Below are 24,784 nucleotides of genomic sequence, written 5' to 3'. Positions count from 1 at the left end.
CATTAACCCTGATTCAGACTTTATTACTTTCTCCCTTACTCTAACCCCATCTAATAACTTACTATTCCCTACTCTCGTGCTATCTATCTCCCCCAGTATTCTGTGCTCCTTGGTATTCCTCTCTGATACTTGCTCCTGGTTCCCACACTCCTGACAAGTTACCAGTTTTGCTTCCCTCCAATCTGAGCTCTCTCTCAGGTTCCCATCCCCCTGACAATTTAGTTTAAACCCTCCCTAACAGCACTAGCAAGGATATTCGTCCCAGTCATGCTAAGTTGCAATCTGTCCATCTTGTACGGGTCCCACCTGCCCCAGAACCGGTCCCAATGTGTCAGAAATCTGATGCCTTCCCTCCTATATCAGTTCTCCAGCCACTTGTTCAATCGCTCAATTCTCCTATTTCTATGCTCACTTGCACGTGGGACTGGGAGTAATCCTGAGATTACTGCTTTTGAGGTCCTGCTTTCTCATTTCCTTCCTAGCTCCCTAAAATCTGTTTTCATGACCTCATCCCCCTTCTTACCTATGTCATTGGTACCAATATGGACCATGACATCTGGCTGCTCCCCCTCCCCCAGAAGAATGCCCTGCAGCCGCTCCATGACATCCTTGACCCTGGCACCAGGGAGGTAACACACCATCCTGGAGTCACATTTACTGCCGCAGAAACACCTGTCTGTTCCCCTAACTAATGAATCCCCTATCACTACTGCTCTTCCAATCTTCTTCCTCCCCTCCTGTGCAGCTGAGCCACCTGTGGTGCCACAAACTTGGCTCTGACTGAACTCCTCTGAGGAACCATCACCCTCACCAGTATCCAGAATGGAAAACCAATTAGCAAGTGAGATCGTATCAGGGGACTCCTGCACTACCTGCCTGGTTCTCTTAGACTGCCTGGCAGTCATCCATTCCCTATCTGCCTGTGTGATCCTAACCTGCGGTGCGACCACCTCCCTAAACATGCTATCCACATAGTCCTCTGCCTCGCAGATGCACAACAGTGACTCCAGCTCAAGTTCTGAAACCCGGAGCTCAAGCTTCTGCAGCCAGTGACACTTCCTGCAGATGAGTCTGTCTCAAACACATGGTGCGTCCATGACTTCCCACATACCACAGGATATACATTCCACTCGGCAGAGCTGCCTTACCAAACCTTAACTTTAAAAACTATTTACTATAAGTAAAATAGCTTACCAGATACCAACCAGCTCTTTCCACTGCACCGAAGCAAGAACCAAATACTGGAGGGTCGAAAAAGTAGAAAAATGTAGCACCTCCACTCCCAAACTCGCCACTCACCAAACTCAAATCTCCACACTCAGCTTGCAATCTATACCATGGGATCTTTTATGTCCATCTGAGAGAGCAGACATCTCATTGAAGAGTACCTCCGACAGCACAGAAGTCCCTCACTACTGCACTAGCGCAGATCATATGATTAAGGCTCTGGAGTGGGACATGAGCCCATGACTTTCTGAATGAGAGGCAACAGTGCTACCATTGAGCCACTGCTAACACCTGCCAAGGAGTAAAATTGTAAGCAACATCACCCTGGTACAGGCCTGAGGCAGGGAAAGACCAGGAAGGTGTCTGGTTCAATCTAGGTTTGATAGGAGGTAGTTGATCTCAGCCAAGCACACCACAATTGGCTTCAGTGTCTTTCATCTATAGAAAGATTAAAAATAACAATTGGGTTTCCAGATCTGATTGGTATCTGGTGCCCTCTACTGGAAAATACATACATGTAAGAACATAGGAGCAGGAGTAGGCCATTCAGCCTGTTCCACCATTCAGCCTGTTCCACCATTCAGTTAGATCATGGCTATGCAAAGCACGATATGTTAAGGGCAAATTGCATTTAACTAATTTGATTGAGTTTTTTGATGAGGTAACAGAGAGGGCTGATGGAGTTAATGCAGTTGATGTGGTGTATGTGGGCTCCAAAAGACGTCTGCTGACAAGCTGCTATGTGGCACTTTCTCAAAGTTAAAGCCCACAGAATAAAAGGGACAGTGACTGCATGGATATGAATTTAGCTGAGTGACAGGAAACAGAGAGTAGTGGTGAACGGTTGTTTTTCAGACTTGAGGAAGGTATGTAGTGGGGTTCCCCAGGCGTCAGTATTAGGACCATTGCTTTTCTTGATCTACATCAACGTCTTGGATGTGCAGGACATGATTTTAAAATTTGCAAATGACACCAAACATGGAAGAATTGTGAACTGTGGAAGGGGATAGTGATAAAGAGGCCATAGAGCAGCTAGTGGAATGGGCAGACAAGTGGCAGATGAAATTTAATGCAGAGAAGTGTGAAGTGATGCATTTTGGCAGGAAGAACAAGGAGAGGAAATGTAAAATAAAGGATATAATTTTAAAGCGGGTGCAGGAACAGAATGACCTGCGGGTATATGAGCACAAATCATTGAAGGTGGCATAAAAACAAAGTGCTGGAAATACTCAGCAGGTCTGTCAGCATCTGTGGAGAGAGAAACAGAGTTAACCTTAAACGTTAACTCTGTTTCTCTCTCTCCACAGATGTTACCAGACCCGCTGAGTATTGCTAGCACTTTCTGTTTATTTTAGCTTTCCAGCATCTACAGTATTTTGCTTTTGTTGAAGGTGGCAGGCCAAGTTGAGAAAGCTGTTAATAAAGCATATGGGATTTCGGGCTTTATAAATAGGGGCATAGGGCAAAAGCAAGGAAGTTATGATGACCCTTTATAAAACACTGGTTCGGCCTCAACTGATGTATTGTGTCCAATTCTGGGCACGGTACTTTAGGAAGGCATTAGAGGGGGTACAGAAAAGATTTACAAGAAAGGCTCCAAGGATGAGGGACTTCAGTTACATGGTTAGACTGGAGAACTGGGACTGTTCTCCTTAGAGAGAAGGCTGAGAGGAGATTTGATAGATGGTGTTCAGAATCATGAGGAGTCTAGACTGTAGATAGGGAGAAACTGTTCCCATTGGCAGAAGGGTCAACAACCAGAGGACACTGATTTAAGGTGTTTGGCAAAAGAAACAATGACGACATGAGGAAAAACTTTTTTACGCAGCAAATGTTTAGGATCTGGAACACACTGCCTGAGAGTGAGGTGGTGGCAGATTCAATTGTGGCTTTAAAAAGAGAATTGGATAATTATTGTAAGAGAAAAAATTTGTAGGGCTAGAGAAGGCAGAGGAGTGGGATTAGGTGAGTGCTGTTGCAGAGAGCCAGTACGGATACAATGGACCGACTGCCTCCTTCTGTGCTGTAACCATTCTATGATTCTCTAGTTGATCTGTACCTTAACTCCATTTACCCACCTAGGTTCCATGGGTTGGAACTTTATGCTGGCAGCGGGGGTCTCGATGTCGGGGGAAACCAATGTTGAGATCCTCGTGTCACCTCTTTTATGGAATGCCCGCCGGAGAATTTTGTGCCAATCAGGCACTTAACCGGACAGCAGCAGAACTTCTGTAGGATTTAGGACCCCATCATCAGAAGTCCCGGCAATGCAGAGCTGCCAGCCAATCAGAGGCCAACAGCTGCTTGGTGACTCCTGCTGTAGCTGCAGCAATCAGACACTGAGGAATGGTGCTGGAACCAGGCTTAACGTAGTTCAGGGCAGGAGGGGTGTCATGGGTTGGTGATCGTGGGGGTTAGGGGGAAAGAGTCAGCAGCAAGGGCAGGGGGCGGCCCTCAGCGAGCCCCCCCCCCACCCCACCCCCCGCTTCCCGACGCCAGATCCCTCGTTCAGGCACTAAATGCCTTTGAACGAGGGACTCCCCGCTACTCCCACACTCGCCCCCCCCCCACCCCCAGAGCCAGGCAGCAGCCCGCACGGATTTTCGTGCTGTGCTTCCCATGCAGCAACAGAGCCGCCAGCTGCACAGGTAATTGCAGCTGCGGGGGGCGGTGGGGGAGGGGGCGGGGGGAGAAAGAGGCTCATAATTGGGGATTAGTTACCCAGTTAAGGGCCTTATTTGGTGGCGGGCAGTAAGGCCCAGAAATAAATTTCGGCAGAGGCAAGATGGTGGCAGGGTCTGCCCCGCCACCATCCTACCCGATGTTATGCTCTCCCCGCCTTCAAACCCACCATGAGGGAGAGCTTAAAATTCCGCCTCATATCTCTTAATACTCTTACCCAACAAAAATATATCAATTTCACTTCTGAAATTTTCAATTGACCTTGCCTCAACACCTTTTGGGGGAGGAGTTCCAGATTGCAACTACCCTTTGAGTGAAGGGGTCTTTCCAGACAGCACCCCTGAATGGTCTTGCTCTAGTTTGAAGTTTATGCTCCCTTATCTTGAACGCACCACCAGAGAAAACAGTTTCTCTTCATCTAGCCTTTCAACTCCTTTAATCATCTTGAACACCTCAATTAGCTGACCCCTTAATCTACTTAAGGGAATACGAGCCTTTTAGCTCCAGTGGAGACACTGGGTGAGGACAGGATTCAACTCAGCTACACTGGCCACCACAGATGGGTGGATAATGCAAAACAAGAGTTAAAATTAAGTTAAAAAGCAATAATTGCAAACTGAACTATTGCACAAACGTCCACAGCACACAGTAAATCACTTTCAAAATAAATAATGCCCTATCAGATTAACAGAATATCACTGAAATGACAGCGTAGTTTAAACACCATCTTACATGAAACAACATGATGTGCAACCATCCTTTACACTGTACCAATCTCACTAAATGCTCCCCCCTTCCCATAGACATCCCAGTACATCAATCAATGGTCAAGGGAGTAGAGAAATGGCCAGCTCCCAGAGCTGGTGAATGAGACCAGCAACATATGCGGACCCATTTTGCTGGTTACCTTCCCCTTAGAATCACAGACTCTTACAGCAAAGAAGGAGACCATTCGGCCCATCATGTCTGTGCCAGTTTTTGAAAGAGCTGTCTAATTTAGTCCCACACCCCAGCCTTTTTAGAATAAGCCTGTTAACTTAGTCCACCTCAAGTATGTGTCCAATTGCCTTTGGAAAGTGTCTAAGGAATCTGATTCCACCACCCTTGCAGGTAGTACATTTCAGATCCTAGCAACCCTCTGTGTGAAAATAATTCTCCTAATTTCCATTCTAGTCATTTGCCAATTATTTTAAATCTACGTCATCTGGTTACCAAACCACTTGCTAGAGAAACAGCAGACTTGATTTTCAATCCTGGTCCCAACCACACACCTCCACTGCCTATACAACGCTATTTTAAAATGCTAATGGCCTGATTGGGCAGGAGGCGAGCTCAGTGTCCAATTAGAGGTGAAGAGTGCCTCCAGGAGGTGGTAATTGCATGCCTGCCGCCAGAGGAAAAGTCAAGCAACAGCCATGATGAGGCCTACTGTTGCCTTGCTGAGGAGAGCAGGCAGCTCCTCAGAGGACAGCACCAAATATTAAACGGAATGGAGGCGAAATGGCCAAAACAAAGACACTCCACACGTTCCGCACAGGATACTGAGGCTCCAGATAATTTTAAACATTTAAAGAAATGCTTTCCCTCTGCCCCGCAGCGAACCCGACAGCGGTGCACTAACATGCACCAGACTGTTCGGGTTTGCTGGAATCCCCTTTCAAAATTTCCGCGTTGACCTCCCTGGCCCGTTAACAAGCTCCTAAAAGAGCTTAATGGGCCCTTAATTGGAGGCAGGTCACTGCTCCTCCCCCACCCCCCTCCCCCACACCCCCCCCCAACCTGACATTGAAAATCACATGTCCCAGAGGCGACAGGTTCCGGAGACGAAATCCGCAATGGCGATTTTCAAAATGATGTCCGCTCCAGCTCCCAATCCCACGGCTCTTTAAGATCTGGTCCAGTTTTTCCCTACTTGTTCTACAATAAACCCTCATATAGTTTTGAACACTTCTATTAAATCTCCGCTTTAACCTTCTCTGCTCTAAGGAAAATAATCCCATTTTTTCTAATCTCTCCACATAACTGAATGCCCGCATCTCTCGTGTCATCCTGGTGACCTCCTCTGTATCCGTTCCAATTCTTGACATCCTCTCTAAAATGCGGTGCCCAGAATTGGACACAATACTCTAGCAGAGGTCTAAATAGTGATCTGTAAAGGTTTAGTGTGCTTCCTTGTTTTTGTATTCAGTGCCCCTAATTAAAAAGTTAAGTATCCCATACACTTTCTTAACCACCTCATCAGCTTGCCCTGCCACCTTCAAAAATGTGTGAATACATACCCGCAGACCATGCTGCTCTTGTACCCACCTCATAATAGTACCATTTAAATTACACTGCCTCTCCATGTAGTTCCTCCCAAAGTACACTTCACTTCATACTTACTCATATGAAATCTGCCAGCCACTTCACCAGGCTGTCTAATTCCTCCTGAAGTCTACTACTATGTTGGCAAGTTTTGTATCATCCGCAAACTCCAAAAATGTACTCCCAGTATGTAATATGCAAGAAAATCAATGGTCCTGATACTGACTCCCAGGGAGCCCCACTCCGCTCCAGTCAGAAAAACATCCACTCACCAGTACCCTCTGCCTCCTATCCCTTAGCCAATTACATACCCAACGTACCACCATCACTTTATTTCCATGTGCTATCTTAGGACTAAGTCTGTTATATGGTACGTGATCAAGTACTCTAGTAAGTGCTTATCCCTTATAGAGGAACAGCTCAACCTTGAAACTATTCCATGAGAAACCAATGAATAAGAGTTTGCTGCATCTGTGTGAAATTTCTCTCTTTGGCATTTTACAAGAAAGCTTATAAGGTCTTCTCTCACTAGCAAGGAGAGGCATTTCTGACAAATATGGTGATCTCAGGACTGGTGAGCCATTCTCCATTATATTCCAGTTAACATCAAGGAACTTGCCACGTAGAATATTACATTTATTCCTTTAATAAAATGAACACAGTGAGTACTTACACCACTGTGTCAGCCAATGAGTTGGAGATAGGATGGGACTTACAGCAAAGAGAGTCTATCTAATCAAAGTCTTCTGTTAAAAGCAAAATGCAGTGAATAGAGGATAGTTATATAATTCAAATCATGTGCACAAAATCAAACCCTATCACCGTCATTTCAATGCCATCTCCAGATGTGATTGATGAGAGAATTAACCAATCGTCTTGATTCTGGCTGGGACTTGCGGTGTCACTATATGCAGCCTATCCTGAATAGAACATGTCACCCGTCTGGTCCAACACACTGACAATTTTATCCAATTCACCTGTGTTTTCAAGCAAAACTACTCACCGCAGTTGCTTTCCCCATCATCAAAATAACGCTGGATCAGATTCTCCATCCAGAACGGGTAGCAGACACAACGCTTAGTGAATGGGTCGCAGTGCCCGTGGCCTGAGCACTTCAGAAAGCAGACTTGAAATAGAACAAACCGTGAGCAAGGTGAGTAACATCAGTCTCCACAAGTCCCTAAATGTGGTTTTAGGTAATCCATGCTTAAAAATGCCATTTATACTATTCAGGTAACTCCACAAGTATCCCCCGCCCTCACAGGTCCTTACCAATGCAAAATGAGAGTCAGAGAACAAGGGGCATAGTGCTCAAGAGTGGATTGCCAAACTGTTCATAGAGCTCTACCAGCAAAGCTATGTAAAAAGCTACGAGGACATACAGTAACCCATGTTGCTTTGTCCTCTCTTTTTTTTTTTAAAACCTCCTCCATCCAAAAGTGTGAAAACACAAAGTCTCATTCTGTTCTTCCAACCAAGAAAGCTACCTGCTAAGCAATGAACTGATGGAGAGAATCTTCATCCTACAACTTCAATGCACAGTATACTGTTGCACCAGTGAAGTGTGATGCCCTTCGTCATAGCAGTCCCTTACTAAACATTCCCTGGCTTGCAGAGATTCTTCCTGACTCCCTCATTATCACAGTGACTCCATAAAATACAAAATCACGTCACTCAATGCTGCTGTGCAAAATTTCAGCCTCCATAAAAAGAACTTAACATTTATATATGTACCTTTTAAGTCCTCAGGATACCCCCCAAAAAACTATAAACTCCTTGTGAAGTGGCACCACTTATGCAGGCAAACCCAGCATTGAATTTGCACGTAGAAAGGTCGCACAGCCAACAGCAAATGACCAAATAATCTACCTTTGGCAGTACTGATTGAGCAAGGGCTGTTGGTTACTGGGAGAACTCTGCTCTTTTTCTCAAATAGTCACATCAGGTCTTTTGCATCCACATGAACAGACAAATAAACCTTGGTTTAACTTCTCGATTGAAAGCCTTTAAAATAGAATGGTTATAATGATTTTTTCAAAAGCTACACCTGCTTTGAAGTTTTGCTTTTTTGACTTTTAAACACAGAAAAAGAGAGAAAGGCAGTATTGATCAAAGAAACTATTATAGCAGTGGAAAGGAATGATATAGACTGGCATAGTAACAGTGCAAAGAAATGGAGGAATTCCTGAAATGTGCATGAGAACTTTCTTGATCAGTATGTTACCAGCTCAACTTGAAAAGCATTGCTGGATCCAGTTCTGGGGAATGGATTGAGGCAAGTTTTAGTGAGAGAACATCTTAGGAGCAAGGATCATGATATTGAGTTCAGAATAGTTATGCAAAAGGACACGGAACAATCAAGTGTAAAAATACTTAACTGGAGGCAGGCTAATTTCAATGAGTTAAAAAGGAATCTTGCCAAGCTGGATTGGGATCAAAAACTGGTGGGCAAAACAGTACTTGAACAATGAGAGGCCTTCAAGGTGTAATCGCATATCCACAAAGTGGAAAAGAAAAAAATCCAAAGCTAGAGGTCCCTGAATGACTAAAGATATACAGATTAAAATGGAACAGAAAAAGGAGGCTTATGATAAATGTAAGGTTCATAATAAAGTAGAGAACTAAGCTGAATATAGAAAGTACACAGGAGATTTTAAAGAGATTAAGAGAGACAAAAAAAAAGTATGGGAATAGATTAGCAGCCAACATAAAAGAGAACTCAAAAATCTTATAAATATAATAATAATTAAAGGATATTCAAAAGAAGAGAGGCTGTTTAGGGACAGAAAGGGAGAACTTCTTGTGGAGTGGAAGGGCATGGCTGAGGTACTAAATGAGTATTTTGCCTCTGTCTTCGAGATGATGCTGCCCATATCACAGTAAAGGAGGAGTGGGTAGGGAAATTGGCAAGATAAAAATAGATAAAGAGGACGTACTGAAAAGGCTGACAGCTTTCAAAGTAGAAAAGCCACTTTGTCCAGATAGGACGTATCCTAGGTTATTGAGGGAAGTAAGGGTGGAAAATGTGGAGGCTCTAGCCAAAATCTTCCAGTGTGTTTTAAGTATGAACATACAATAAGAAATAGAAGCAGGAATAGACCATCTGGCCCCTCGAGCCTACTCTGCCATTCAATATGATCATGGCTGATCTTCTGCCTCAACTCCACTTCCCGCCCACTCCCCATATCACTTGAAGTGCCAAAGAAGTGCAGGATTGCAAATGTTACATCACTGTTCAAAAAAAACAGGGTAAACCCATCAATTATAAGGCAGACAGCCTATCAGTGGGGCGGTGGGGGAAGATTTGAGAGACAATGATCTGGGACAAACTTACTTGGTGCTTGGAAAAGTATTGGCTAATAAATGAAAGTCAACACAGATTTGTTAAAGGAAAATAGTATGTAACTAACTTGATTGCGTCTTTGATGAAGTAGCAGAGAGGGTTGATCAGGGTAGTGCAATTGATGTTGTGTATACGAACTTTCAAAAGATGTTTGGTACAGTGTCACATAATACACTTGTTAGCAAAATTAAAGTCCAAGGGATTGAAGGGACATTGGCATCAAGGATACAAAAGTGGCTAAGGGACAGAAAACAGAGTAGTGGTGAATGGTTTTTCAAACTGGAGGGAAGCATACAGTGGTGTGTATAAGGACCACTGCTCTTTCTTTTGATGTATATCCAAGTCCAGGTTATTAAAACATAGGGTAACATTTCAAAGTGTGCAGATGACATGAAATTTGGAAATGTAGTAAGTAGTGAGGAGGATAATAACAGACTTCAGGAGGACATGGATCGACTGGTGAAATGGACAGACACAAGGCAGATGAAATTTAATGCCTGAGAAAAGTGAAGTGATACATTTTGGTGAGAAAAGTGAGGTGAGGCAATAGAAACAAAAAGTTACAATTTTAAAGTGGGTGCAGGAACAGAGAGAACCGGGGATGTATGTACACAAATCTTTGAAGGTGGCAGAAGAAGTTGAGAAGGCTGCTAAAACAGAGCATGTGGATCCTTGGCTTTGTTAATAGAGGCATAAAAGCAAGGAACCTATACTAGAGAAACTGGGGTTGTTCTCTTTAGAGCCGAGACAGTTAAGAGAAGATTTGATAGAGGTGTTCAAAATAATGAAGGATTTTAATAAAGTAAATAAGCAGAAATCACTTCCAGTGGCAGATGGTTTGGTAACCAGACAACAGAGATTTAAGGTGATTGCTTCTGATTCTTTCGTCAATGTGTGGAAACAATTTTTTAATGCAATGCAGTGTTATTATGATCTGGATTGAGCTGCCCTAAAGGTTGGTGGAAACAGATTCAAGAGTAACTTTCAAAAGTGAATTGGATAAATAATTGAAGAGGTTTTTTTTTTACAGGGCTATGGGGAATGAGCTTTGGAATAGGACTAATTAGATAGATCAACAAAAGTGCAGGCACAGGCACAATGGACTGAATGGCCTCTTTCTGTGCTGTAACATACTATAATGATACTATGATACATTTCTGAAACCATTTAAAGTTCTCTGAACTGTGCTAGTTTCATGTATGCATCACGTGTAACATGAAACACTTAGTATCAGCAGTCATATAAAAGAAGATAGTTTAGTGCAAACTAATATGTTGACTTATGTCGTGCTTCTGGAGGTGCTTCTAAAAATGAATAGATACATTTATATAGGACAGTCCATACCCTCAGGATGTTCCAAACTGCACAGAGGTAACAAATTACTTTAAAATGGAGAATGAATTATATTCTCATTCTAATATTTCAAGGAAACTTGTCACACGATAGTTACACCCTCTACCAGTAGTGGTGGTTTAAGTGCCTCTACTGACAGGAGGGCAGAATTACAGCATTTAAAAGGCCCCAACAAAGCAACATTTCAAAACAGTTTCAACTTTAGATTTGGACATAAGAATTATTCATCGGAAAAGTTGACAGGAAGTGCAAGAAGATCCAAGATTTTTAATAAAGATATAAATATACATACACAAACACAAGAAGAAACTATGAGGGACTACTATCAATTTGGTCAACTAAAACTCTTTGGAAACATGGAAAAAAGCTGATTAATTAATGGGCAAATGCAGCAATACATCCAGGTAAAACTAGAATCTACTGACGCAAATGGTGAAGATCAGGCTTATGTCACTCTTCAAGGAATTTTATGTACTACACACATCATGTATGTTATCAATATAAATTTACAAGTGATTTGGACAAAGGCGTTGTTCCGACAATGGAACCTGAATAAGCGGAATCATTAAGCAAGGTAAAATGTGAAGATATTGCAACTCACCAACTGTATCTATTCTCAAGGTTTTGAAAAGCAGGAAGTCCACTTTCTCTCTCATAAGCTGTTTCTGCAAATTCCTGGCTACATCAATCCCTTTATACACCCTGTAAGGCTGCCCACCTTGGACATAGAACGTCAGCACTGTACTGCAGAGGCACAGAATACAAAACCATCAATCAATGACATGTAGAAGAAAGTCCTGACCTATAATTACAAATTTTAATTTAAATAATAGAATAACTATTAGCTCATCATTAGAGGGACCCCACCCAACCTCCAAAGGGAGCGAAAGGACAATTTACAAGGCACACACTCCTGTTCACAAACCCTATGCTCTGCTGTATTTGAAACAAAGACAGACTACAAGGACATAATAAATTATTCTCAAGAGATTTTTATGCTTATCTAAGTGAATCGTGTCAGTCCTGAGGAATGGAATCTCTTTCCACCTCCCACTACTGTAAAAAAAAAGGGGGTTAGGAGTGCCCAACCTTAATTCATAAGGCATCATAAACATTAGCTACATAGAGTCATTATGGCACAGAAGGCTGTTGTTCAGCCTATCGAGTCCATGCCAGCTCTTTGCAGAGCAATCCAATCAGTCCCATTTCCAGGCTCTATCCCTGTAGCCCTGCAAGTTTATTTCTCTCAAGTGCCCATCTAATTTCCTTTTGAAATCATTCATCATTTCCGCTTCCACCACCCTCATAGGCAGCAAATTCCAAGTCATTACCACTTGCTGCGGAAAAATGTTCTTCCTCACATGCCCAAAACCTGAAATCTGTGTCCCCTAGTCCTTGTGCCATCAGCTAATGGGAACAGTTTTCTTTGTCTACCCTATCCAAACCTGTCATAATCTTGTACACCTCTATCAGATCTCCCGTCAATCTCCTTTGATCCATGAAGAACCACCCCTGCTTCTCCAACCTAACTTTGTAGCTAAATTCCCTCATCCCTGCAACCATTCTGCTAAATCTCCTCTGTGCCCTCTCAAGGACCTTCACATCCTTCTTTCCAGTATGGTGACTAGAAATGGACACAATACTCTAGCTGTGGCTTAACCAGAGCTTCATAAAGGTTCAGCATAACCTCCCTGTTTTTGTACTCATACTTCTATCTATGAATCTGAAGATCCCATATGCATTGCTAACTACTTTCTCAATATGTCCTGCCACCTTCAACGATCTATGCTCATGGACCCCAAGCCCTTTCTGTCCTGTACCTCTTTAGAACTGTACCATTTCGTCTATATTGCCTCTCCCTGTCCCTTTTGCCAAATGCATTAAATTCCACCTACCACTTGTCTGTCCATTCTGTTAGCCGGTCTATGTTATGCAGTTGATTGGTAGCATCCTCACTACCTGCTGCACCTCCAGGTTTTGTATCATTGGAAAATCTTGAAATTCTACTCTGCATTCCAATATCCAAAAAGCAGTGTGGTCCTAGCACTGACCCTTGGGAAACACCACTGTCTACCATGCTCCAGTCTGAAAAATAATCATTTACCATGGCTTGCTGTTTTCTGTCCTTAAGCCAATATTTTTTATTCAAAATGACATGGACCCTCCTATTCCATGAGCCTCAATTTTGGTAACCAGCCTTTTATGTGGTACTTTGTCAAAGGCTTTCTTAAAATCCATGTTGACAACATCCACTGCTTTTCCCTTCATCAACATTCCCTGCTACTTCACCTAAAAAAATCAATTAGATTAATCAAGCAGGATTTGCCTTTTACAAATCCATGCTGGCTCTCTTAATTAATTCAAACATCACCAAGCGCCTGTTAATTTTTCCCCTGATTATTGTTTTGAAAACTTTATCCACCACAGTTGTTAAATTTACTGGCCTGTAGTTACTAGGAATGTCCTTTGGCCATTTGGCCCAACAGGCCCCGGCAGGTATTTATGCTCCACATGAGCCTCCTCCCATCCTACTTAATCTCACCCAATCAGCATATCCTGTTGCCCTCACAGTACTTATTTAGCTACCCCTTTAAATGCATCTATGCTATTCGTCTCAGCTCCTCCTTGTGGTAGCGAGATCCACATTCTCACCACTCTGTGGGTAAAGATGTTTCTCCTAAATAGTTTATTGGCATTATTAGTGACGGTCTTACATTTATCACCCTGAGTTCTGGATTCCCCGGAGAAACCAGACAATCCAGACTGGAGAAGAGCTCTGAGCTATTTATTTTCATGTGATGTTTATATATTTGCAATTGTACATGTATTTGAAGAGAACTGATCTGGAGGGTTATAGGAAAAAACTGGGATGTGGCACTAATTTGAACAGTTCACAGGCACGATGGGCCAAATGGCCTCCTTCCGTGGTGTAAGATTCTATGATTCTTGAATAAGGGTGTCACATTTGCTACTCTCCATCTTCTGGCACCTCCCCATATCGTGGGAAGATTGGAAGATTACAGAAAGCCCTTTTGCTATCTCCACTCCCACTTCCTTTAGCAACCTGGATGCAAGCCATCCAGAGCAGGCAATATATCAACTGAAAGTCCAGTACATCCTGAATATCAATTTGCACCTCATCCATTAACTCCACCATCTCCACTTCTACCGATAGTTTGGCAGCATCCTCTTCCTTTGTAAACGCCTTGCCCTGTGCCTCTAAGCATATATCACTCTCTTTGTCCCTAATAGACCCCACCCCACCTCCTACTACCTGCATGTTGGTAGAAGATTTTTGGGTTCCCTTTTATGTTAACTGCCATTCTGTACTCATATTCACCTTTTGCCAGTCTTATTTTCCTCTTCACTTCCCCTCTCAACTTATTGTATTTGGCCTGGTTCTTGCTTGAAGAATTGACCTGACATGCATCATACACCTTTTTCTGTTGCATCTATCTCCCTTGTCATCCAAGCTTTTGTTCCTTTACCTTTTGCCCTTGTTGGAATGTACCTAGCCTGAAACATCTCTTCCTTAAAGATCACCCATTGCTCCGTTAGTTTTTCCTGTCAATCTTTGGTTCCATTTTACCCTGGCTCGATTCCCTCTCATCCCATTGAAGATAGCCCTCTTCCAAATTAGAAGTTCTACTTTAAATGGTTCCTTGCTCTTCGCCATTGCTATTCTAAACCTTATGATACAATGATCACTCTTACCCAAGTGTTTCCCCACAGACATTTGGTCCACTTGGCCCACCTCATTCCCCAGCAAGAGATCCAGCAATGCTTCCTTCCTAGCTGGACCAAGAACATACTGATCAATACCATATGCTCAAAACCCAGCAGGCTGAGGCACAGTTCTAATGTGAAAATGGGTGGGAGAAAACCAGCAGGGTTAGGGGGTAGAGGCAGGAAATGGGTGGGAACTGAAAATGCCTTGGTCTTCTGTGGCAATTCTCATTGGGTACGGGGCAGGGGACGTTCCATCCAATCTAATGTTGACCTGTCATTGGGGAGGAAGCATATTATCTAAATGGTGAGAGATTGCAGAGCTCTAAGATGCAGAGGGATCTGGATGTCCTAGTGCATGAATCGCAAAAGGTTACTATGCAGATACAGCAAGTAATTAGCAAGACTAATAGAATGTTATCATTTATTGTGAGGGGAATTGAATACAAAAGTTGGGAGGTTATGCTTCATTTATACAGGGTATTGGAGTATGTGGACAGTACTGGTCTCCTTATTTAAGGAAGGATGTAAATGCATTGGAAGCAATTCAGAGAAGGTTTACTAGACTAATACCTGGAATGGGCAGGTTGTCTTAGGAGGTTGGACAGGCTGGGCTTGTATCCGTTGGCTTGTGGGAGAATCTAAAACTAGGGGTCACTGTTTAAAAATAAGGGGTCCCCCATTTAAGACAGAGATGAGGAGAATTTTTTTTTCTCAGAGGGTCGTGAGTCTTTGGAACTCTCTTCCACAAAAGACAGTGGAAACAGAGTCTTTAAATATTTTTAAAGCAGAGGTAGATAGATTCTTGATAAGCAAGGGCGTGAAAGGTTACTGGGGGTAGGTGGGAATGTGGAGTTGAAGTTACAATCAGACCAGCCATGATCTTGTTGAATGGCAGAGCAGGCTCGAGGGGCCAAGTGGCCTACTCCTGCTTTAATTCATATGTTCGTATGAGTCGGTAGGATGGTACCTCCTCCATAATTCCCACTGCTGCGTCTTCCTTTATACTGAGAAACCTGGATCAGTCAAGGTCAGTGTTAATTGTATATCAATTGTGTCTAACTATATGCAGGTGGAGGGCATTAATTGGGGTTTTACTTGAGCAGATATAAAAAGACACTCACTGAAACTGGGGATGTAGTTGAGTTAGGAGGTGTATGCTTGTAATGTTTCACTCTGTAAATAAATGTTAGAGCAAGTAAAGATTGGCTCCGGTACTAACCTTCACCAACTGGCTTTCTGGAATATAATAGTCAGTGAAGCAGAGGAAGTAGAGCCTTCGAGGTTTGACCATGCCTGAGCCTTGACCTGGCAGTTAGCTACAAGTAAATCACCATCAGTCTGGCAATAGGTCATGTGTCCCACTCCCATGAGTTGTCGATATCATTCCAAACAGTGAAAAGGGAAGGATATTCCAACCTCTAAGGCAAGTTATAATAAAAATAATATTCAGTCATTGCTTATTTACATAGCATTCAGCCCTTTTCTGAGAGATGTGCGAAGATGTATGTGTAATGCAAATCTTTCTACCTATTTTTGAAAGCATGTTACTTGCAAAAATGAAGAGCATTACTTATTGTTGATGAACCTTACCTCAGAAATAGGAGATGTTTGATAAAATTGGGTACAGGTACAGTAGTATAGTGATTATGTTACTGAACTAGTGATCCAGTGTTCAAATCAAACATGGCAGTTTGCAAATTTGAACTCAAGTTTTTAAAAAAAATTTGGAAAGGATTTTTTCCAGATTCTAACCAACAGGGAGTGATTTCAGATACAGGAATTCACCATTTCGGCCTATAATATTAATGCACAAAATTATGTTCTATTTCACTATATTTACTGATACAAATAACAAAAATAAGGATGGAAGGAAACTTGCTGTCCTTATCCGGTCCGGCCTATTTGTGCCTCCAGTCCCACACCACTGTGGTTGACTCTTAATTTCCCCACTCAAATAGCAATGGCAAGCCACTCAGCTGTACCAGGGCAACTAGGAATAAATGCCAGCCTTGCCAGCAATACCCACATTGAGAATGAATAAAGATGAATTATATATATTATCAGTGATCACAGAAAATTTAGGCCTGGGTCCCATAGCTCTAGCTCAACTACCTGGAATCAGAATGTGCCTGAATCTTCTGGACGTTGATGTCTGTATCAAGGACCCCAAGCAACACAGCCAGCTGTCGCACGAGGGTGTCCTTCTGCTGCTCAGCCAGACTGCTCACACCAACCTGTAGCACCAGTTCCACCAGATCATTCTTCCTTGGATCTGCAGGCCATGTGAGCACAAGCATTAGGTTAGACAATGGAAGACAGGTAAAGGTTGTTTACCATGAAAACTGACATGTTTTAGAGGAAAAAATGTCTATATCTGTGGAATCCATTCACTTTTTCACTGTCTGCACCTTTGTGCACTATCTCAGATCTTGGTGCAATTTTAGTTCTACCCAGGATCATTCAATGCCACGGAAGAAATACCAATATTTTCACCTCATTACATTCAAGATTGGGTTTTACTCAAAATGTGAGCCATGCCAAACTCCCAAAAAGGGCAAAATGTTTTCAGGACATTAGGAAGGTATTGGACAGCCACTTGGAAGAGAGCAACTGAAGTGAAGTGGACTAAGTGGCAGAACACACTCCGATACACCGCATGTAGATTGTCCAAGACCAATCTTTATGGCAAAACATGGAATTAATGCAGATTTGGCAGATTCCTTTGACTGTTGAATCCTTTAAATTTGGAAGCACAACTTGGAGATTAAAGAGAGTTAAGATACAATAGGCAAATCTATTCATTACAGAAAAGTATAACAACTCATTCTATCTGACACGAAGAACATGGAAATAGATTACACTTGCTTTAAGAACTGCCACAGCTCATCATATTTGATTCTCCTGGTGTTTTACATGAATTTTTCAAAATCTATTTCCTGAAGGATGAAGTTCTACAACCTCTGCTCATGCTCCAGTCCTAAATGACCATTCTTCATGTGTGAGACTAGACAATGAGGCATCTTGGCCAAAGCCATATCCAGCCCTTCACCTAAAGTCCACACATAGATTTCAGCAGCTGTCATTGGGTAGCAATCAAGAGTGAAGGCACTAGTTCGTTTTTCTGGTCCAGGGGCTCTGAGAATAGGGTGGTTTCCAGGAGACAAGATTTAAATGGAATTTGAGAAACAGCAAACAGCCAACATCGCTGGCCCGCAGAGAAACTCTCCATCATCTTACCAGGCCACACTTCAACAGTGGTGCTGTCCGTGTCCGACTCCCCATTTGTATCGGTGACTTTCAGGTGAAAAATGTACTTCCCTTCCACAAGATTGGTTAGCTGCAGCTTTGCATCATGGTCTGAACCATGTATTACCTCCTGCAATAGAGAAAGAGGTCATCACTACTCACTTTTTACTTCTTAAAAAAGAAACATAAAAAGCCTGGACTGAAGAGACTGCTCAGATAAAGAATCAAAAGCTGCTAAAAGCATAATATGTGTTGAGTCCCATCTGACTGAAAGCAGAACTTCAATGTTTTAACCCCTAAGCTGTCTATCACAGTTTGTTTTAACTTGTACCTTCTGGAAAACTACTGAAAAGAGTCAGGGAGAAACAAAATGGAAGCATGTCCATATATGGAGAAGGGTTATTCATTTTGGTAGTAAGAATAGAAAAGCAGAATTTTTTTTTTTATAGGCGTGAAATTTTTAAATGTTGATGTTCAGAGAGACTTGGGTGTACTTGTACAAGGGACACAGAAAATTAGCATGCAGTAAGCAATTAGGAAGGCAAATGGCATGTTGGCCTTTATTGCAAGGGGATTGGAGTACCAGAATAAGGAGGTCTCGCTACATTTGTACAGGGCTTTGGTGAGAGCACACCTGAATACTGTGCGCAGTTTTGGTCTTCATAGCTAAGGAAGGATATACTTGCATTAGAGCCGGTACAGCAAAGGTTCACAACATTGGTTCCAAGGATGAGTGGGTTGTGCTATGATGAGAGGTTGAGTAAATTGGGCCTATATTCTCTGGCGTTTAGAAGAAATCTAATTGAAACATACAAGATTCTAAAGGGCTCGACACCGAGAGGTTGCTTCCCCTGGCTGGGGAATCTAGAACACAGTGGCAACAGTCTCACAACAAGAGGTACTGTGCGGAGGAGAAATTTCTTCACTCAGAGCATTGTGAATCTTTGGAATTGTTTACCCCAGACAGTTGTAGATGCGCCATCGTTGAATATACTCAAGGCTAAGATAGACAGATTTTTGATCTCTCAATGAATGAAGGATACGTGGGTGGAGGGGAAAGTGGAGTTAAAGGCAGAAGTTCAGCCATTATCATATTGAATGGCAGAGAAGACTCGAGGGGCCTAATGGCCTACTCCTGCTCCCATCTTATGGGCTGGGGGTGGATGATGTCATGGTCACATATATACCTCATGGAGTTGGGGTATATAAAGAACTGTCTTAAGGGGAAAGCGCTGGGCAGAAGCAAGGAACAAAGGATCAGACAGCTTTAATAATGGTTGTCTATTCTTCAAAGGATGGAGGTATTAGCCATCATTTTTACTTACTGCTTTGTTACTGCATGTAACTAGCTGTACTCAATCACTAAAATTATGGATGTCACCATATTGGTTGTCTTGTTGAGCTGATCTACAACCTTAACCAAGCGTTCATGTTTTGGGCATGTTTAACCTTTGTAACCTCCCGCAGATCTATGATCATCCGAGAACTCTGCCTTCGTCCAACTCTTGTGCATCCCCCACTCCCTTTGCCCCACCATTGGCGGTCATGTCTTCAGTCATCTAGGCTCTGGAATTCCCTTCCTAAACTCCTCTAGCACTCTGTCCTCTTTTAAGAGGCTCCTTAACACCTATCTCTTCAACCAAATTTTGGTCACCTAATATTTCACGTGGCCCTGTGTCAAATTTGTCTGATAATGCTCCTGTGAAGTGCTTAGGGAGATCTTACTATCTTAATGGTGCTTGACAGGGTAGATGTTGAGAATATGTTTCCACTGGTGGGGGAATCTTGAACTCGGGGACATAGTTACAGAATAAGGGATCACACATTTAAAACTGAGATGCGAAGGAATTTCTTCTCTCAGAGGGTGGTGAAACTCTGGAATTCTCTACCTCAGAGAGTTGTGGAGGCCTGGTCATTAAATGTATTTAAGGAGGAGGTAGATAGATTTTTGAAATCTCGGGGAGTCGAGGGTTATGCAGAGCAGGCCCGAAAGAGGAGTTGAGGCCAGGGACAGATCAGCCATGATCTTAATGAATAGCGGGGAGGCTTGAGGGGCTGAATGGCCTACTCCTGCTCCTATTTCTTATGTTCTTATATGGGAATGTTCCCTGTCTATAATATCAGCAATGGTGCGGGAACGGGGAAGATAAAGTGTGTGAACTATAACTTACCATGATGAAATTTGTGTAATTCATTTTCACTATAAAATGGGGAATCAAAACTAGCCCTTTAGACTCACCTTCCCCTTACAGCTATACAGACAGCAGCTCAACCTTGCAATTAACCCGTCATTCACTGTGCAACGCAAGGTGGAATTTTGCTCAATTGCTGAATAGGGAAAATTCTAGACATCATGTTGGGGTGTGGAAGGAACATCAGAAAGCATCACCTCAACTGTCCCTTCCCATGTAACCAAGCTAAGTCTGATGGCACAAGCACAAATTACTTGCCCACAAGGAACAGTGTAGTATTTTTAAAACTTCCATTTTGGACAACATTTTCTTCAAAACCTTTTTTTCTCCTTTCAAGATCTTTACCACAGTGAGTAATCCAAGGATAAAAGGTTTAAGAATAGGTGAAGTTATGCAGCTGTCCACAGAAACTGAAGAAGTACAAATTTGATACTCACACCTGCAGCAGGACTCTGCCCATCTCTCGTCCAAAGGTAAGATACAATGCCCTGGTCATCAGTGGAGTTGGAGCCATCAAGGGTAATGGAGTTATTGGGCAATGCCAAAAAATGGTTACCTCCAGCGCTGGCTACAGGCCGATTATTGGTTTCTTAAAAATATATTAAAAATCATCAGTCTTCACTTATCATTGGGAGATCAATTAAGTGAACAGTTATGAAGTTAAGAATTTCTGGTTTTATAAATGAAGCTTTGGAGAACAATGCTGGTGTAAAAGACTTCTACACAAAATTGTTGAAGTGCATTCATTCAGTACGAGGTGGTCAGAGAGTTCAATACAACAGATATCTGACACTCATTTCCCAGCACCACCAAGTAATCAATTTTGTACAATTCTACGTCACGGGAGAATCAACCTCAGTGAATGAAATAATAATAGAGTTCACCAGTAAAATGGGTTTGAGTTTTCTGTTGAGCACCAGGAAGTTAGTCATGTAGGACACAGGGTATGAAAGCAGAAGTACAGGGTGTGAGTCATTATCATAAACAGTGGCAGAGCTGCAGGAGTAAGAATCACATTTAGAAGAACAGTTTCACAAAATATATCCTTGTGCACTATGTACAATATAAAGAATATGGAATACCTGAGGGGTCTTTACTCTTACATATGGTATATGATTTGAAAAATGCAGTACACCTGTGATCTCATTTACCTTATATATTGTGTATAATAGAGAATATGTAATATGCAGGTCTTCATTTACCCTTATAACATACAAAATATGGAATAGCTAAGAGCTGTTAAGAAAATTAAACTTGAGTAGCTTATAACAATTATCTGAACGCATCCCTTAAAATCACTTCAGGTTACTTATTATTCTCACTTAATATGACTCATCCCACTGGGTGTTTTATTCAGTTTAGATTTTGTCCTGCTCTTCTTATTGGTGATCGAAGAGATGGACTTTGCACTCTTGCGACAACTGTACAAGGCGGTGGTAAGACCACACCTAGAGTATCGTGTACAATTTTGGTCTCCTTATTTAAGGAGGGATATACTTGCATTGGAGGCAGTTCAGAGAAGGTTCACTAGCTTGATTCATAGATGAAGGGGTTGTCTTATGAGGAAAGGTTGAGCAGGTTGGGCCTATACTCATTGGAGTTCAGAAGAATGAGAGGTGATCTTATTGAAACATAAGATTCTGAGGGAGTTTGACAGGGTAAATGCTGAAAGAATGTTTCCCCTTGTGAGGGAATCTAGTACTAGGGGGCATAGTTTGTTAATAAGGGGTTGCCCATTTAAGATGTAGATGAGGAAGAATTTCTTCTGAGGATTGTGAAGCTTTGGAATTCTCTACCCCAGAGAGCAGTGGGGGCTGAGTCATTGAATATTTTCAAGGCTAACATAGAGAAATTGCTGAACAATAGGGAGTCAAGGGTTATGGGGAACAGGCAGGAAAGTGGAATTGGGGCCAAAATCAGATGAGCCATGATCGTATTAAATGGCGGAGCAGACTTGAAAGGGCCTTACGGCCTACTCCTGCTCCTATTTCTTACATTCTTGTGACACATCACAGCAGCAACACTGAAGGATTAGCACTAAGACATCAGAATGGCCAGTCTATTCTGAAATCACCTGTAGCTGACTGCAAGAAAACTCTGGCCTAGACATACCTCAGCCATTGATATAATGGTGTTTTCTTTTTCCGTGTGTGCAACATTAACCTGGTGGGTAATGTATAAAAACTCACAGCATAATGAAAATAAGAACTAAACAAAAGATCCACAATCAGTTAGAACACTTGAATATTGCAATTATAGCTGAAATTTGGTTACACTTACTGACCTTCTTTGACAGTGACTGTCACTGTCTTTGAACTGCTTAGACCCTGCTGGTCGGTGACAGTCAGCCCGAACTGGTACATCCCAACCTGAAGCCCATTGACTGTGGCCACAGCCTTGTCATTATCCTCGACTTTCACATCAGGACCACTGAAAAAAAGAATTTGCATTTATATAGTGTCTTTCACAACCACAGGACATCCCAAAGCACTTCACAGCCAATGATGTACTTCTGAAATGCAGTCACTGTAGTAATGAAGGAAATGCAAAAGCCAATTGGTGCACAGCAAGCTCTCACAACAGCAATGTGGATAATTGTTGGCCAAGAAATCAGAGAGAACTCCCCAGCACTTCTACAAAACAATGGCATAGGATTGTTTATATCCATCTGATTGCAGGCAGGATTTCGGTTTAACGTCACCTCCGGTAGTGCAGCAGTATGCATTTAGTACTGCACTGGCAGTGTCAGCCTAGATTTTGTACTCAAATCTCCGAAGGAGGACTTCAAATCAAAACCTTCTGACTCAGAGGCGAGGGTGCTACTACTGAGCCAGGGCTGAGACTGAAAGTAACCAAACAGAAAGGCTCCATGGTAATTGCCAGTCTTGCTCTGCTAAACTGCACAATTAACGCTGATAATTGCTATGCGTGCTACAGTAGAAATTTTAATATACAATAGTTTGTTTTATAAATACAATTTTTCATTTAAAATGCAGTTAAAAATATATTAAGTTTCACATATTTCTGAAAATAATTTGAAGCTTTCTGTTGTTTGATGCAGCGCAGAGGGAGATTTACTAGAATTATAACAGGCATGAGGAACTTCAGTCAAGTATAGAGACCAGATAAGCTGAAATGTTCTCCTTATAGCAGAAAATATTAAGGGGAGATTTAGTAGAGGTGTTCAAAGTGATGAAGGGTTTTGATAGAATAAATAAGGAGAATCTTTTTCCACTGGCAGGAGGGTCGATAGCCAGAAAACACAGACTTAAGATAATTGGCAAGGAACCAGGGGAAGACGAGAATATTTTTGGAAAATGCAGTGAGTTATGATGATCTGGAATGCACTGCCTGAAAAGGGCAGTGAAAACAGATTCAATAGACACTTTCAAAATGGAATTGTGTGTATAACTGAAAAAGGAAAAATTTGTAGGGCTGCAAGAAAAAGAGTAGGGGAGTGGGACTAATCAGAAAGCTCTTTCAAAGAGCCAGCACAGGCATGATGGGCTGAATGGCTTTCTTTGGTGCTGTAGGACATAATGATTCTATTTATCAGTGTTTTACATTTATCTGAGTTCCAACGGGCAGTTATTCCAAGAGATGGACCTCCCAAATGCACTGGACATCAACGGTAACAGAACGAAGAAAAGGTACAAATGAAGCTTTAGTTAAATTTAAAAATGAAATAAACCAAGGTAATGTAGGGAACTCCAGCTGTATTTATGTTTTCAGATCTCTGCAGTTCAGTAACACTCATGAGAAAAGTAGAATTTGGAAGTTTCCAAACCCAGTGTCTAAACCTGCCCATTGGCCTACGTTTTAGTTTTTACACTGATCTGGATTTTAAAATTATTGGTTTGCCACAACTATGAGCAGCATAACACAAAATGGCATGAACTGCTTGTTGAAGTTATTAGTTACCTGATCTTCTCCCAGTGATACGAAACAATACCCTGGTCATCAGTACTCCCTTCTCCATCCAAAGTAGCACTTTCTACCGGGCTTATTAATTCTTTGTCAGGGCCCACAATTGCTATCGGGGGGCTGTTTTTCTCTACAGGAAAGAATCACAATGCAATAAATTCCAAAGGGACTATTAATGCACTCATTAACAGACTGTACAAAATAGAGGTCTTAAATATCGAAAACCATCCTGCACACAGCATGCACAGTTATCTGAAAGTGGTAGAATTCATGCATGTAATTCAAAGCATTGCTCATGAAATGGATGTGCTTTCTATTTATTGAGTTTTATTGCACAGCGTGAACTATATTCCTGGATTATAGTTTGACATTTTCACCGTTTATTGGAAAATCTGTACCAGTTTTCAGATAGCTTCTGGGAGGCTGTTCCAAAAAAAAAACACGAGATTTACTGCTTGCCAAGGGCAACACAACAGACGTAGTCTACATAAAAAAAAGTATCCATGGGAAAGTCAGTAATAATTCTCTTCAGCATCTAAATAAGCAGCTGTAACCAGCAAGAACACGCTGTCCTATATTTTTCACCTTCAGAGATTTTTTTTTGAAGTGCACCCGTTGCTGGTTGTGAAAGCTACCTGTGAGGGAAACTGAAAGTTTATCGGGTTTGCTCCGCCTAAATCACCAGAAACTGCCATTAAGTTGCACAACGACTTGAGAAGTGAGTCTCTAAATTCCAACTCTTTACACTCGTATATACACATATACACACATGTAAGGAAAGTGC

At 42.1% G+C, this 24,784-nt stretch overlaps 1 protein-coding gene across 10 annotated transcripts in view; it reads right to left on the bottom strand.

Moving 5' to 3' along the window:
* The window catches only part of LOC137383655 (dyslexia-associated protein KIAA0319-like), a 124,980-nt gene that overhangs the window by 10,849 nt on the left and 89,347 nt on the right, over positions 1-24,784 (bottom strand). For all 10 annotated transcript variants that reach the window (XM_068056818.1, XM_068056814.1, XM_068056872.1 and 7 more), the window contains 7 exons: positions 23,998-24,130; positions 22,361-22,506; positions 20,514-20,665; positions 17,876-18,014; positions 16,751-16,910; positions 11,511-11,653; positions 7,217-7,339 (listed from right to left, as the gene is read on the bottom strand). In XM_068056818.1, the coding sequence (XP_067912919.1) occupies positions 7,217-7,339; positions 11,511-11,653; positions 16,751-16,910; positions 17,876-18,014; positions 20,514-20,665; positions 22,361-22,506; positions 23,998-24,130 (996 nt within the window). The remainder of the gene's footprint in view (positions 1-7,216; positions 7,340-11,510; positions 11,654-16,750; positions 16,911-17,875; positions 18,015-20,513; positions 20,666-22,360; positions 22,507-23,997; positions 24,131-24,784) is intronic.

This window comes from Heterodontus francisci, chromosome 2, assembly GCF_036365525.1.
Source record: "Heterodontus francisci isolate sHetFra1 chromosome 2, sHetFra1.hap1, whole genome shotgun sequence".
Lineage (NCBI taxonomy): Eukaryota > Metazoa > Chordata > Chondrichthyes > Heterodontiformes > Heterodontidae > Heterodontus > Heterodontus francisci.
The sequence above is the reverse complement of the archived record's forward strand: the minus strand, read 5'-3'. Positions and strand labels throughout refer to the sequence as shown.